The 16534-nt window shown below is 41.2% G+C and overlaps 1 protein-coding gene across 2 annotated transcripts in view; it reads right to left on the bottom strand.

Moving 5' to 3' along the window:
- MEGF6 (multiple EGF like domains 6) overlaps positions 1 to 16534 on the bottom strand; it is a 267534-nt gene that overhangs the window by 3608 nt on the left and 247392 nt on the right. For both annotated transcript variants that reach the window (XM_075279921.1, XM_075279922.1), the window contains 19 exons: positions 13652 to 13783; positions 13354 to 13482; positions 13044 to 13175; positions 12439 to 12567; positions 11491 to 11619; positions 10954 to 11082; positions 10449 to 10577; positions 10156 to 10284; positions 8488 to 8616; positions 7531 to 7659; positions 6854 to 6985; positions 6629 to 6757; positions 6415 to 6543; positions 5668 to 5796; positions 3429 to 3557; positions 2429 to 2557; positions 1695 to 1823; positions 1124 to 1252; positions 462 to 506 (listed from right to left, as the gene is read on the bottom strand). In XM_075279921.1, coding sequence (XP_075136022.1) covers positions 462 to 506; positions 1124 to 1252; positions 1695 to 1823; positions 2429 to 2557; positions 3429 to 3557; positions 5668 to 5796; positions 6415 to 6543; positions 6629 to 6757; positions 6854 to 6985; positions 7531 to 7659; positions 8488 to 8616; positions 10156 to 10284; positions 10449 to 10577; positions 10954 to 11082; positions 11491 to 11619; positions 12439 to 12567; positions 13044 to 13175; positions 13354 to 13482; positions 13652 to 13783 — 2376 coding nt within the window. The remainder of the gene's footprint in view (positions 1 to 461; positions 507 to 1123; positions 1253 to 1694; positions 1824 to 2428; positions 2558 to 3428; positions 3558 to 5667; positions 5797 to 6414; positions 6544 to 6628; positions 6758 to 6853; positions 6986 to 7530; positions 7660 to 8487; positions 8617 to 10155; positions 10285 to 10448; positions 10578 to 10953; positions 11083 to 11490; positions 11620 to 12438; positions 12568 to 13043; positions 13176 to 13353; positions 13483 to 13651; positions 13784 to 16534) is intronic.

Raw genomic sequence — 16534 nt, forward strand, 5'->3', positions numbered from 1 at the left:
TATTTGATAAAGTGATAAGTGCACTCAACTAGAACCGAACTGAACAATAAGAAAAAAGCGTACCCTAAAATATATCTTTTAATATTGATCTGCTAAAATATATCCTCAGCGTGAAATAAATGCGCCATTGCCAAATATGTGCTAGTGTTTGACCATATCCCATAGCTGGGTAACCATTAAAATCTATTTTTATCTTATATTTAAAGGTGATTTTTTTTTTTTAGAAAGCTAACGCCTTTCTGCTAAGACCACTGCCCAGCTCATCAGTAGTTAGTGGTTACATACGCACAACGCACAGGGCATAAGCGACATAGCCCCACCGGTCGTGATATATGGCTATTGCGCAATTCTTATTTCACGCTGACGATATATTTTAGCGGATCAATATTAAAAGTTATATTTTAGTGCACACATTTTTTCTTCACAAAATATGGACAAGAGGAGAAAAAGTTAGGACTTACTGAGAAGTGCGTGTAGCTGAGCAGACATAAGCGGGGGAGGGCCTCCTGCAAATACAGCCAGAGTAAACAGGTTTTTATGAGGACAGTTCAGACAGTAATGGTAAAGCTACAATACATCCCAAAATAATGATGTTATATTAATATACTCCTAAACCTTATCCTATCTATAGTGGGTGAGTCACATTGACCTGTTTGATTATTCCCTGCGGGTAAGCCTACAATGTGAACAAGAGCTGAGCAAACAGCATGCAGATCACTATAGCCTTATACAAGTGAATGGAGCCATATGCAGGTCCCTGCACAGCTATAGTAGTCGGGCGAGAGGGCATGCTATGCATTGGAAAACTTGAAAATGAATGCAATGCTAAATCACTCACATGATGGGAATACTAGAGATTTGCCATCACTTTAAAGAATGTGAAAACCTCTTTAAATGATACGGTGGGACTCTATTTATGTAGATCTAATGTAGAAATGTGCAGGAATTGTGCAAAATCTGTAAAGGAGCCCCCTACACACCAAATACCATTTATGATATAGGTGTCAGAGAGACATTTGGGCCTCCTCAGTCAACATGGCCCAGCTGCAACTGCTACTTCTGCTCCCCTATATTGCATATGTATAAAATTCAGTCTCATAGGAATATATTAGTTTATATTTACCTTCCTGGCAGGTGGTTCCTATGAAGCGGTTGAGACAGATACATCCTCCGGTCAGGGCATTGCACTGTGCGTTCCAGCCGCATTCACAGGTCAGGGTACAGTTTGGTCCATAGTGGTTTATTCTACAATCTGGGGATAGGAACAAGCAGGTCAGTGGCAGCGCCATCTACTGGGCATTTTCATAACTGTGCTAGGTTACACTGGGTACTTTAGGTACTCAGTTTCTTTTAAACATTGCTACAAAAACCACATAGGGTGTTTGTGTTTTATTAGTAAGATGCATAGATCAGATATAACCTCTCTAAATCTGGGATCAATAAGACATGACCTGCTTCATATTAGTAAGATGCATAATAGACTTTCATTATGGTACTGGCTGTTGTGGGCCGTTACCACTCATATTACAAGATACGGTAATTTGTGGTTATTCGGCATACTGGGACCTGTATACAGTCATGTACAATAAGCTGTGGCTTCACTATTATTGCAAGACTACAACTCCAGGTTGCTGAATTTTACAGCTCGAGTTGCACTGGCCTAACAATAATCTAGAATGGAGGGCATTCTGTACCTAGATCACAGGTTGTTCCTGTCTTCCCGGGTGGACAAATGCAACTTCCAGTCACTGGGTCACAAGGTCCGTTTCCTTCACACTCACAAATCTTCTTACAATTTTCTCCAAATGTTCCTGAGCTGCACCCTAGAAGATGAAAGGTGATGGATGAGGCTGATCAGACATGGGGGAAGCAGAAGTCTGGCTGGATCTTTATTCTTTTACATTACTAGTAAAGGAGCCCTCAGATAGGTGTGTGTTCATACCACGTGCTGCTGTCTTGTGTGCTGCACGGTACAGATGTAAGGGAGTGTTCACACTACCGTCGGTGTCCGACAGCTAGTGTCCGCTCCTAATGTCCGTGACAGATTTTGAGCGGACATTAGGAGCGGACACTACCTGTCGGACACCGACGGTAGTGTGAACGCCCCCACTCGGTAAACATTACATCTTCCAAGCCACTACAGTAGTACATGTGCTGTACATATTTTTTTCCAGCAGGGGGAGGTATTGAGATGCTGTTTGCAAGCTGCAGAACCTATCTCTGAATGCAGCTTTGCATGTGACTAGAGTAATAGGTTCATAAAGAAATATTTAGTCTCATAAAACAAAACGATCTATAATAGTGCTATTTATTTTTATTTATTATATATTTTTATTTTATTATTTAACCCTTCCTGCCGCTGTAAGTCTCTGCACTCACTATCTTGGCATTTTGGTCGTTACGTCCCATCTGTACCTATAGCACTGACCTTTTTCGCATCTGTCTCCATAGAAAGCAGCGGGGCAGCGACAGGCCCCTGTTGACGGGTCACATGATGCTCCATTTTCACAGTCGCACATTTCTTGGCATTTGTTTCCATGGAAACCACGGGGACAAACTGCAGAGAAGAAAGCGGAGCGCAACTAAGTTTTATTCTATAACAAGCGTCCCAAGTGTCCACTGTTTTTAAGGAACGTGCTCCTTTTTGAGTTCAGTCAGACAGGGGCCCCTTAGATAATTAGTGAATCATCCCATAAGAAATAGACCTAAGTGACAAGGACTGTTCCAAGTCACCCCCAAATGGCCTTGTCTTGTGTTGGATCTATGAGGCCCATCACTGTGCCAAAGCCCAGGCCCGGAGGAGCACTCTTAGTGGGTCTGTCTCACCCTGCCTGCCCATGACAGGAGCAAATATGTGTACGAAAATACTTTGTATTGGGAAAGGTGTAGAGATTTCACATAGCAATAATTTATGTCGCTACGGTCACCTGCACATAGAAACCACAAAGGTTGTAGCTGTCCTAATTTCCCTTTATACCACTCTTGATCCATTTCCCCATTTGACTTTTTGGCTTCTATAGGTAGTATAAAGTACACTGTATAGGCTCTTAAACAGGCTATTTCTATAAAGGTGCTACAAAATATCAGTAGTACGGGAGTCCATTTTTTTCCCATCCAGTGTAAATTAAATATGCCATTGATGTATATAATAGAACTCGCCCTTTAAGCGCCTTCAGATGCATTTCTGCTTTATGTAGCCGTTACTTCATTATTTTTGTGAGAACAAGATAAGATTAGAGACCCGATGAACAATTGAATAGGATTGTAAAATCCATAGGTCATAGTCCATATCGTCATATGAAGGCCAAGCCTAAGAAAACCTATAGGCATCTCCCTAGGGTCAGGGAGGAGATGTTGTGGCCCTCAGCACCTCCTTGTATCACAGACATTTCCTCTTCCTGATAGACTGGCATATCAGGGCAGCTTACTGTGTTGGCATGCGTTTCCGTAGAACCCTCTCAAGCACTGACAGGTCCCAGTTATTTTGTCACATGTCCCATTGTTCAGGCAGGAACATTCCATCTGACAACCGGCTCCATATCTCCCGGGAGGACATTCTGCAATAATTGACAACAATTATATCAATGAGGATTTACTGAATATTTACCCTGCATTGTTCTGCTTTATATGAAGATCACATTGGAGAGATCCTAGCCTGGTGCAGATTACCTGCACTTTGTAACAAACTATTAGTACAGGTGTTGTCTATATACACTCACTTGTATACACTCACTAACAAAAATATAAGGAATTGCTGGAAACGAATGAAACTACTGTATATGTGTCTAAATGTAATAATGATGTATCTAAGTGACTGCAATATTAGAGCCAAGGGATACACTTATCAGGGAAAGTGTACGACTGAGCGGAGGCTCTGGTACCATGTTTGGCTGCCTCTAATATGGATACAGGATGAGATACGGTTGTGCATGAAGGTATACAGGTATACATATTTGCCCTCAAATTTCAGCTGTCCTGTAGATTCTGCATACTGCTGTAGCTGGCATCCCAGCTGGCCTCATAAATGCTCAATTGGAGATAACTCTGGCGACCAGACAAGCCATCTGGTGGAGACATTCCTAGTAAACTCTTGATGTGTGTGACCGAGCAAAATCCTGCTAAAAAATGCCAGTTGGAAGCCTTTCCACGAGAGACAACACATGTGGTTGCAGGATGTCCTGCTTGTATCACTGAGATGTTAGAGTCCCTCATATCACTACTAGGGACAACTCAATGTCATATACACATGTGGTTGCAGGATGTCCTGCTTGTATCACTGAGATGTTAGAGTCCCTCATATCACTACTAGGGACAACTCAATGTCATATGCACCAGCACCACCATCACACCAGCAGTTAGGAGAATGGCGGGATTGAAACACTCACCACAAGGCCTCTATACTCATACACAACCATCATCGTATCCCAAACAGAACCTGGATTCATGACTAAAGACGATACGGTTCTAGCCTATAGCAGTCTAGGTTTCCTATTCACAATACAACTGAAACAAAGGTGAGAATGACTGGCTGCCAATGGTAGGGAACATAATGGGACACCAAGTTTCCTTCTGCTATGCCTCTGGGAATGGTCTGGGCAGAGACAGGGATGTGTAATGAAGGTGTTAACTGTGTCTGACTTGTGGACAAAGAAACCGTGGAACCTGCTCATGTTTGTCAGTGGATAAAATGGTCCTCTCTACTGTTGGTCTCCCTGGGCCATTCAGAACCTGTTCGCCATATGTACGAGTCCTCACGTAACCACTACTCTTGTCACTTCCTAACAGTCTAGATGGTGGCCAATTCATCGAAATGACCATCCTGCTTCTCTCATCCCACTGATGTCCCCACTCAAGTGTAAAGGAATGTCTAGCAGTCAATAATCTCTCGCAAAGAGGTACACTACCCAAAAGTATCCTCTGACAGTCTTTTTATAGGGCTGCAGGGAAGCCCTTTTACACCCTGGCAAGACCTAGTGTATAATCAGACACCTGTAATCTTTTACATGTCTGCTCAAGACATAACCGCATACTGAGTTTTACAGAAATCTGACATTTCTAACTGGGTGCATTATTTACTTATTTTTTGTCAATGAGTGTTTATAGCTCAAAGAAGATTATCTAGGCTGGACACAATTGTAGCAAACTGTCAGCTGTGATGTTCCTGCGGTGACATCTTAAATGTAATTTAATATGTTTTGATACAGAGATAGCAATTTGTCACAAGGCTCGCTCTCTGCTCCCCTTCCCTCTCCATTAGCTAAAGAGGAGCTGTCACTTGTACCTCTGTAAGCTGACAGTCCGTTTTGGTCTCTCCAGATAAATTTAGCAGAGATTGAAAATGAATGAACAGTTTAGAGAAAGTGAGTCTGATAAATGGAGAAAGGGGCAATTTTCTTTGATACAATATATTACAAAGTTTCTTATATTTATCCGTACTACTGATTTATGCTAAATTTGTATCAAAGTGCAGTGACCACTTAAAATTCACAACAACTTGACAACTAGGGGACACTGCTAAGTAGCATTTCAATTTTTTTTTTTTACTTCACCTCCAGAGGCCTAAATTGTGATGATCCCAGTACAGGTTAAAGGTACAGCGACATGGGCAAAAATGTATGTTACCCTTTAAATACCAATCATTGCTCAGTTTGAATGAGCTTTACATACCTTTCTCACATGTGACTCCCATCCATCCCAGCCTACAGCTGCACGTCCCATTGACTGGGTTACACAATCCTCCATTCTTACAGGAGCAAATCTGTTGGCAATTTACCCCGAAATAGTTTTTGCTGCAGACTGAAATGTAAAAAAGTACATATACATGTTCTCAAATTCAGTTTTCCATAGAGTTTCACCTTAATTCAATGTTCTGTCTCAAAGAGCTGACATATTACCCATTAAGGAGGGGTGTATTGGGCCTGCCTTTCAATAGTAGGGTAAAGAGGTGTCTAAGTAGTAAAAATAATGTATTTTCTCTTGATATTTTAAGCAATTACATCTGAAGAATAAAGAAAAAAAAATCTTTTAAAAATTTTGGAGGGAACTGCATGATCTATGGAATGTTAGACAAAAAAAGAGAGCAATGTGATGTGAAAGGCACCTGCCGCCCCCCCCCCCTCCCTCTACTCCCTCATAGCAATTTCCTATATTGCCTCCAGGGTTGGTACGCCATTGTCATTAGGCCATATGAAGCCTATAGAATTAGGGTTCCTCTATGTACAATCCCATTTGGATAGCTACACTGATGCCTACTCATTTTAAAGGGTGACCTAGAAATCAACTATGCCCACTCCCCCCCACCATCAGGCATACACCCCCAAGCTGTTCATCAACAGGGCGATAAGGGGTTGTCCAAGGTGCATTTTATTCTATATAACATGCGGTGTAGGACCAGTCTATGATTAGTATTTATACCGTGTTCGCAGTTCTGTCCTCTTCTTCCAGGCGCACAGACACAACTACCAGTCACGTGATCACAGGATCCATTAGGACCACAGTGACAGACATGGGCACATCCATTTCCATATCTTCCTGGAGGACACACTATAACAGAACACAACCACCGATTACGTGACACGACAATGGTGTCCATAGCAGCATGCAGAAAGTCAGGAGGACTGACACTTACCAGTGCCACAATCTGCCCCCAAGTACCCGGGCAAACAATGGCATGCTCCTGTTGTAGCTTCACAATGGCCACCATTCTTACATTTGCATTCATGCTCACAATTTCGGCCATAATATCCACTGGTGCATTCTGGAATATGAATATGTATAACATTCAGTTCAGGGATTTGGTTGCTAGCATAGAATGTCGTTTTGTTGAAGTAATATGCAGCCAGGTCTTACTTACTTAGCAGACATGTGTGTCCGTGATAACCTGGAGCGCAGATACACTCCCCAGTCACTGGATGGCAGTCTTGATGCTGACCGGGACACTGACAAATTTTGCCACAATTCAAGCCGTATGTCCCCGGAACACAAGCTGGGGGTATAAAAAAAAAACAAATAAATTCACAGTGGATCCACATAAAAAAAACCCTAATAATATGTAAACTTGTAACTCTGTAAAGTGACCAGTCAGCATGCCGCCTTGAGATGCAGAGAGAGGGGCAATGTCTAATGCAACTGGTGTGTACAGACCGGTAGGCGTACCACACTGAGACTGAGGTGTGTCCTGAGATGTGATCATTGTGCAACAATTCACTGTGAGGCTGGAATAGTGCAAGACTGGTACTGTGACGCAACCTGCTAATACTGCAGTGAGAGTGAAGGATTGTATATGTTTGCTACAACACAGGTGGGCCAGCATTGAACCGCTAGCTGCTGCTCCTGGTCATCCCCAGGTTCAGTTATCAGAAAAGGGCTGTGTTGTGCGGTTCTGACTATTTGCCCCTGTGAAGAGTAAAACCGCCAAGAACAAGTGTCTCACCAAATACCAATCATAGGACAAAAATCCTGGGCTTGCAAGCTATTTTCTTACATACAGACAACGCATGAAGGACCCTTGCTTTTTACTCTGTCACTTACTTTGGTCACATCCGTTGCCTGTGAATCCTGGAGGACAGCCGCACTCCCCACTGATGTGATTACATGGCGTTCCATGGGGGCATTTACAAAGCTTTGAACAGTGGTCACCATATGAGCCCGGGAGACAAGCTAGGAAATAATAAAAATAGATATCACCAGTATTTATTTCATTTAATCAATTAACTAGAATATGTGTACGATGAGAGAAAATAAAACTAAAAATTACTTCCCTTTATATGGCTTCATATTTAAGGGCAGCATTATGGTAGTTCTATTTTTGTACATAGGAGCAGTATTATAGTAGTTATATTCTAGTACATAGGGGTAGTATTATACCAGTTATATTCTTGTACATTGCCGCAGTATTATAGTAGATATATTCTTGTACATAGGGGCAGTACTATAGTAGTTATATTCTTGTACAGTAGAGGCAGTATTATAGTAGTTATATTCTTGTACATAGGGCAAATACTATAGTAGTTTTATTCTTGTACAGCACAGGCTGTATTATAGTAGTTATATTTTTGTACATAGGGCATGAATGATTGTAGTTATATTCTTCTACTGTACAGGAAGCAGTATTATAGTAGTTGCATGTTTGTAGATATTTTTCAATATTATAGTAGTTATATTCTTGTACACAGGAGGCAGTATAGCGGTACTTGTATTGTTGTACCTCAGGATTGCATAATCATAGTTATATTCTGTAAATTGTGTGTAGTATTAAAGTAGTGAAATTCTTGTCCATATGGGGTAGTATTAATGTAGTTATATTCCTGTCCCAAAGCCATAAAAACTTACTTAACAGGAGCAACAGAAAGCACAGGAGATATCTCCCCGCAGGGTAAAGCAAATAGGAAATCAGTGCATCATCGTGACCTATCACTCAGAACCAAAAACCTATTTTACATACAGTATCTATCTATTTTGTTACTTTACTCTGTTTGTAATACTTACGCTTATCACAATGTTTTCCTCTCCATCCTGCAGGGCAGTCACAGGCACCAGTAATGTGGTGACAGGAATTACCATATCGACATTCACACTTTTCTAGGCACTGGACTCCAAACGTCCCTGCCGGACAGGCTGTAACACAGAGGAGTTACATTATATTCTCCATAAATTATTGGTAGTCATAATACAAGCGGAATCACAAGAAGAAATGAGAACCCATTTACATACACATAACTACCTATAGGCTATGTTATCTGTTTCGTCACTGCTGGCTGATGTTTAGAATTGCTCCAAATCCTACGATCAGTGACTCCAGGTTAGCGGAATTGTTTGTCAGAGTCTATGGTGGTCTGAAATGTATCTCTTGTGTTCTCATTGGGTCATGTCAATTTTCCCCATTCATTACTAGCACATCCGCTTACTAACATTAGCTGCCATGTCTAATCACCAATAAGTCAGCATAAGAAGAGCTGATTTTCATCTCAATAAGAATATTTCGCTGGGCTTGTAAATATACTCATTCACAGCCGTACACGCGAGCGCAGCGGACGGCTCCCGAACACTTCCCATTCACTTCAATGGGAGCGCTCGTAACGCCGGCTTTACAAGCGCTTCCATTGCAGTGAATGGGAAGTGTTCGGGAGCCGTCCACTGCGCTCGCGTGTACGGCTGTGAATGAGTATTTTTACAAGTCCGGCGTAACTCTGTGTGCATGCAGCCTAAGACCATTATAAACTACATGTGAAATTGCAATGATCAGGTAACCCAACTCTCCCGCACGTCTAACTGGAGAATCTGTCCAGGCACACAGTCTTGGTCACTCAAGAAAAATAGAATGACTTGGATGCTTCAATGACCTTTGGGCCCCTAAATCAGCAGAATGTCCTTATTATCATAATATATATATATGTCTATATTTTATATGTTTATTAATTGATAACTCATCAATTGTCTAGAAAAACAGTTATTTCTTATGTTTTAATAAATTATGTAATTTGATATTAGATAAAAGTTAATCACAGTTATCTGACCACATCATGTCACAGTACAATGTTTGTAGAGTAAGAAATTAGATAATTAGATAATTTACCTAGATAACCTGCCTTCTTTTTTTTTCCACAGACACTTTGTGCACTGGATTTTTTTTTGTTTAACTCTGCACCCCCTCCGCCACCATCTTGTAACGGGGCATGGTGAGTGTTGCAGGGGGTGGGGTCATTGGCCCTGCCAAATTTATAATCATTCCCGCCAGAAATTTGGCATAAATGATGGGGGAAGTGTACACCAGCTATGAGGCACATATATGAGGCTCACCATTTCCCATGCTCTGGGCTATGAAACCTGGGGTTAGTAACCAGTGCTTCCTGCAGGAAGAAGAGGTCAAACAATGCAAGTCTGTGACAGTCTGACAGAGGCTTTAATAGAACTGCATTTCCATCATCACGACTTGTGTATGAAACTATGTGCGTCAGAGGAGCAGAAAGGAGGTTAGCGCTCCAAAGGAGAGCAAATAATTTTAGAATAGAGCCGTCGGTAAGTTATTTGATGAAATTACACTATTCACATGCTCATTTTTCAAATGTTGGAGGGGTTGAGGGTCATTTTTCTTTTTAACTGGAGTGCTTCTTTAATATTTTCCAACATCCTCCCATATTGTGCGCCTTTTCTTACCTGTCTCACAAGATTCTCCATTCCACCCTGCTGGGCACATACAACTACCTGTGCCACGATCACAAAGTCCGCCATTTTGACAAGTACAGTTTTGCAGACAGTCGTCTCCATATTTTCCAGAAGAACATTCTAGAACCAAAGGACAAAAATGAGATGTAAATGTCACTGGCCACAGTAACTGGGTACTTCCTTGGCAGTGGGATTACTACAGGGCATCATAAGATTACATCAAGATGGACAATATTTCCACAGTACGTAAAACTGTAACTGATTTTACATAGAGAGTTACTCACCCAGCTCACATGCCAGTCCTGTCCAACCTTTAGGGCAAATGCAACGGCCGGTGATGTGATTGCAGGTTCCCCCATTTCTACAGATACATTGCTGAAGACATTTTTCTCCATAGAAACCATCTTGACAAGCTTAAAAAAGTCAGTGTGAAAGTGAGTGTTTTATATCTGTTTTTAAGTATTGCAATACCTGTCATGTCAATGCAATGTTATTGCTATAATGGGACAATAGTGACCTTGCCTTGCCCTTAAAATCTACCACCACCTCTTCTAAGCCATTGTTATACACTGTTGTAGGGCCGGTAAATGGCGTAGTGAACATTCCGCTTTAGTGTGTCAAAGTTCAATCTTGCTACTAAGAAAATCAATATTTTTTCTGTATGCAAAGTTTGGAGCACCTGCGGTGTGATCACTCCTGCCAGTGAACTTGTTTTCACCTTTGGTCTTTATCCAACATTGACCCCCAAACAAAGAGAATGACCTGTAACCCCTTTAAAAACAGACTAACCTTGTTCACACCGTGGTCCAGTCCATCCTGGCGCACAGACACACTCCCCGGTGATGTGGTTACATTTGGCACCATTATAACATAGGCATGTCTCCTTGCAGTCTCTTCCATATCGGTTGTCTTCACATTCTATAAGATACGGTGTAATAGTATTAAATATATTACAACATTATCAGATGACCTGATAGAAAACTTTCCAATATGATCCTTTATTAAATAGTTATAGATCCTCTTAAAGGAGCTTCACCCCTAAAATAAAAATTGAATATAAGTCCTTGAGAGTGATTGTCCCTGTCAGAGCTTTAATAGATGTCACATTGGCTGTCACCCAGCTTTCTCAGAAATAGATATAATTAAAGGAATTTCCCCTTAATAATAACTCACTATGATATGCCATTATTTAATGTGTAATAAGGCAGATAGACTCAAGCACTTATAACCATGATAGCCATGATACAAGAGGCACAGATCAGCTGAACATCTGGGCTGGTGTAAATGAAACATAAAACTAGTGTATCTGCAGGTCAAACAACTCACTCTGGTTGCAAGTAGGTCCTAGCCAACCATCCTGGCATGTGCAGGCCCCAGTGATATGGTTGCAGCTGGCACCATTGGCGCACTGGCAGCTGTTGGCACAGTCAGTACCGTGGAATCCTTCTGGACATGCTAAAACAAAGTTACAAGACAAGAAAGTTCATTCACATCTCATATTACTACACTTTGTGGGCTTTTCTGCTTTAGTTAACCCCAATGTATATGCTCTGTATGTTCTCCTACTGTTTACTGGGAACCCCTCCTTCATCGTTCCTACCATTTTACGATCAATAGCATTATAGAGGGGAGGTGACCAATCTTTTTAAGCCCAGATACCAACTTAAATAGAGAACACAATATTTTCCCAAATAAATACTCTCCTTAAAGGGAGTCTAACACCTCCCCAAAGCATACTCGGCATCCACCATCCCATTACAGTGATAATATGGCTTTTTAATGTATGTCACTTTTCCAGATTTGAAGAAAAACAAGGTAAAAAAATTAGGCAGTTGGTGCACTGGGGGCGGGCCTTCACCAGTCAGAGCAATGCTATAGATGCTCAAGTTGGATGAGTGATGTCATAGAAGTTGGAGGATTAACTCCCACTGAATGGGTGGAACAGACAGAGGATGGTAGGAGGCTGATTTGCAAAAGCATTGCTCCAGGAGCTGAAGGCCCGCCCCAAGTGCAGCGTCTTCTTCAACATAGTTTTTCTCCAAAGATACTGTATATTATCACTATAATGTGCCCAACCTATAGCACTATTAGCTACCTGGCACAAAGCTAAGGAACAGTATGGACTCTTATACTCTTTCCTTCATGTGACTAACTTTCTCAGAGTCAGTCATCCTACATAACATAATCCTAGAATCCAGAAGCCTCAATGAACTAATATTCACCATGTTATCATCTAAACTATGAGCCTTTACAATTCATCATCCATCTACTTACTTATTTCACAGTAGGTTCCTCTCCAGCCGGGGGCACATGTGCAGGCTCCACTCACATGGTCGCAGAGGGCACCATTTTCACACTGGCACTGGTGCCTGCAGTCTGATCCATACCAGCCGGCAGGGCACTCTGTCAGCATAAAGAGAAACTCTTAGTGATATAGCTTACATTGAAAAACTGCTTCTGATACTGTTATGTAAGGTTATTGTCAGGACTGTAGGTTTGCACCTACTATATTTAGTCAATGCAGGCCTCTGCCTAAGGTGGCAGAGACCCATGGGGCAGCATATAAATGGGAGCATGCTTACTCTGTCCCTTTTTTGTTGAGTTAACCTTATACCTTATACCTCTCAGAAAATGAGAATAAGAATATTGGAAGGAATAAATATCATTATGACGATTTTCTGAACAAAACAGTGGTTGGAATTTATTAAGATCAGTGAATGGTGAGTGCTAGTGGTAGATGGATAATGGATTTAGATATGGATAGTGCATTAATCTGAACTCTGACAGGGACTAACATTTGTATGGGCAATTCTATATACGATAACTTGGCTTTCCAAGCCTAGCTGTGTGTGCATGCCATGAACATGCCACGAACTTACTCTGATCACATTGCCTTCCAGTGTAGCCGGATTCACAGACACATTCCCCCGTTACAGGGTTACAGCCCCAGTCACTGTTGCTGCAATTGCAGCTATTGACACAATCCGCTCCCCAATAACCACCGTCACAGGCTGTAAGGCAAGAAATTATTATAAGCCTTGGAGTATCATATTTATCAGGAAGATATAGAATGTCCGATAATCCGAAAATAAGAAGCCTAACTCCGCAAAAGGAATCAATTGGGATTACTGGATGCCGGACTATAGAAGGGTTTCATATGACAGTAATGTAAAGTATTACTCTAAATACCTCTCCTGCAGTTGTGTCCAGTAAATCCTGGTGGGCAAGTACACTTGCCGGTTAGAGGGTCACACTGGCCATCATCTTGACAGAGACAACGTGACTGGCAGCCATGCCCAAACCAACCAATGGGGCATCCTACAGATTAAAAAGAAAATTGTACATGTGATTATTTCACGTTATACAGGCTGATTTTATACATATATAATCTGTAGTCAATAATGGATTCCTTTATTTCATGCAGGTGACAGCATCAAGTGATGTCTTTAAGTACAGATACGTGGGCTTGTCACATTGTGTTACTTACTGTCCCTGCAGTGGTCTCCAGTGTATCCAGGCTCACACATGCACCTCCCTGTGGCAGGGTCACAGCTGCCATTATTGTCACACAGTGGACAGATCTCCTGACAGCCATTCCCCCAACGTCCTATGGGGCAATCTGCAATAGACATACAAGAATGGGAAGAATTTACAGACTCAAACCACAAGGCCACTTGCTAATTCCTCAACTCGCACCCTGGCTCCAAACTGCTGCTTGTAAATCCCAAACCGCAGCTGAAACAAACCAAGAATTTAGTAGAACTCCTGTTAAGTGCCCGCTTGTTAGGCTTATAGTGGTGACGTGTGAGGCGCTCTGCGTACCATGATGCTTTCCTGCAAGGAGTTGTATTTAATACCAATGCAAGTTAGGACCATCATATGATATAGCAGGCTAGTAACAACCACTGTGCTTCACATATGAATTTACTTCTTCATTGAAGAGACACTTTAAAGGGGTACTCCCAAAATCAACATTTATCACCTATGGACATACTTGCCAACTCTCCCAAAACATCATAGACTTATACAAAAAGTGGTGACCTCCTAGAAGACTGGACAAGCCTACTGGGTGTCCTCACGGATTCCCGGTCACATATTTGAGTGCTTTATATGCTGGTCACGTCACAAAAAGGAAGGGGTGCAAGAAGAGTTCATGTCATACCCACAAGGTGAGTGACACAACCACAAAGGGGTACAGCTTTAAGAAAAAGGGGACATGGTCACATAGAAAGTTTTTGGGGAGTGCCAAGACTCCCAGATTTCAGCCAATAAAAGTTGTCAAGTATGCCTATCTACAGAATAGGTGATAAATGTCTTATTGCTGAGGACCCCACAGCTGAGACCCCAATAATCACTATAACAAGAGTCCCAAGCCGATAACCAGAGTAAGGTCTCTTGCAAGCGACTGTGGGCGAGATCCATGTGCTATCCTTGTTTTTTCACGGACAGCACACTGACCCATTCATTTCTATAAGTACATTCGCACAACCGTGTTTTTCACTAATCAGTGTGCAAGCCATGATTCCGCATTGCATCAGATATAACAAGTCCTATTCTGTTCAGTTTTTGTGTAATAGACTCATAGAGGCCTATTTGAGACTAAAAACCTAGGACGGCACACTGGTGTACTCAGTGTATCATCAGTGTGCTGTTTGTTTTTGCGGACAAGCTATGGACATCATTAGATGTCACCTGTGTTTTTATGGTGGATCCACAAACTAGGATCACACACTGATGGCGCACTGAAGACACTGTCAGTTTTTGGGGACATTCTTCAATGATGCTGAAGAAACACTGAAGACACTCTGTCTGCAAAAACTGAACTCTAATTACTAGTTTGCTGACTGCAAAATACATACGGTCGTCTGCAACTATCCCAAGAAGGTCAGCTGCTGCTTCATTACGTCTAAGGCCCGGTTCACATCTGTGTTCGGGCAATTCCATTCCCCTCTCCACATGAAATATACGGAGAAAAAAGTCCTGCAAGCAACACTTTTCTCACCACATTTTTGAGTGGAAACCACACAGACCCCATTATAGCCTATGGGGTCTGCAGGTTTCCTTAGGTAACCGCTTTTTTATGCGAATTAGGTTTCCATTTGGGGGTCCCGAAGTGGGCCTAAGGGACAAATGGGAATACCCTGCAACAAATCTACTGCATGTAATTTCACCCTAAATTAATTTACAGAATTAGAAAAACATAGAAGCTTTCTTCTAAAAAAGAAAAGTTGCATGTAAACTCTCTTTACTTCACTGAAATTGTGATTTTTATAGAAAAGCTCACTTATTTTAGGGTGAATATGTCAATGTAGCTCTTCTGCATAGATAACAATTCATGAAAAATAGATACAAAAAATCATACGAAAACAAACTGAGAACGGGAATTATATTTATGGCAAACATTTTGTAAATGATTATATTGCTAAGACAAAGCACTGAGCTTGTAGTCACACATCATGTTAATTCCTCTGTATATATGATGAACTTCTTTATCCTCCCGGCAATGTAACATCAATCTTAAACACACAAAGCTGCTGCAAGATGCCGAAACAGCATTGTACTTTAACAAATGTTACACAATTCAATCATAAATAAATATAAGAAGTGTTGTAAGATAAAAATGCTTCATTATCTACTTAAAGGGACTTTCCCTAAAAGTAAACCATATTTAAATTTGTGGACAATAAAAATTCTAATATTTTTGCAAATTTAAATAATTAAAATGTTTCTAATTTTTTTTAATATTTTCTCTAACCATCTTGGTGGTGACAGTCTTTTGTTTTGATAGGTTGTTTTTGGATATAACCATGAACGTAGGAAATTTCTATGGTCTGTCACTTGTTAGAAACCCAGTTTCAAAGAAAAAAACCTCATAGTGATAAACCCAAGGCCCTATACCAAAATTCAAACACCAAACACACCAAAGGGCATGGCCAGAGAATAAATAATTAAAGAAATATATATATATAAAAAAATATACCAACTTTATTATAAATAATTTACATAAGAGATACAATCATAGCAGTAGGGCAGATGTGCATAGCCAGAAAACCAGAGACACAGGAAAGACAATGGAAGCACAAGGACCAATGCAATATATTGCATTACTAGAGGTGACAATACAAATAAGACTGAATATATATTCAATCCATAAAAATAGAGAGTATATTGTAAGCCGATGGCTGGTCAGGTAATGTAGGGGGTGTACAGCTCACCTAGACTACTCAGGTCGGTGAGATGAAAAAACTCCAGCAATGTTTGTTCTCAGCAGACAACTTTCATCTGCTGAGCATTTTGGTAAATGCTCAGTACTGGGCTGGATTTTTAGTAATGACAGGTAGGTTTGGTAGTGGGACCTTTCATTCCACAC

The sequence above is a fragment of the Leptodactylus fuscus genome, chromosome 6, assembly GCF_031893055.1.
Source record: "Leptodactylus fuscus isolate aLepFus1 chromosome 6, aLepFus1.hap2, whole genome shotgun sequence".
Lineage (NCBI taxonomy): Eukaryota > Metazoa > Chordata > Amphibia > Anura > Leptodactylidae > Leptodactylus > Leptodactylus fuscus.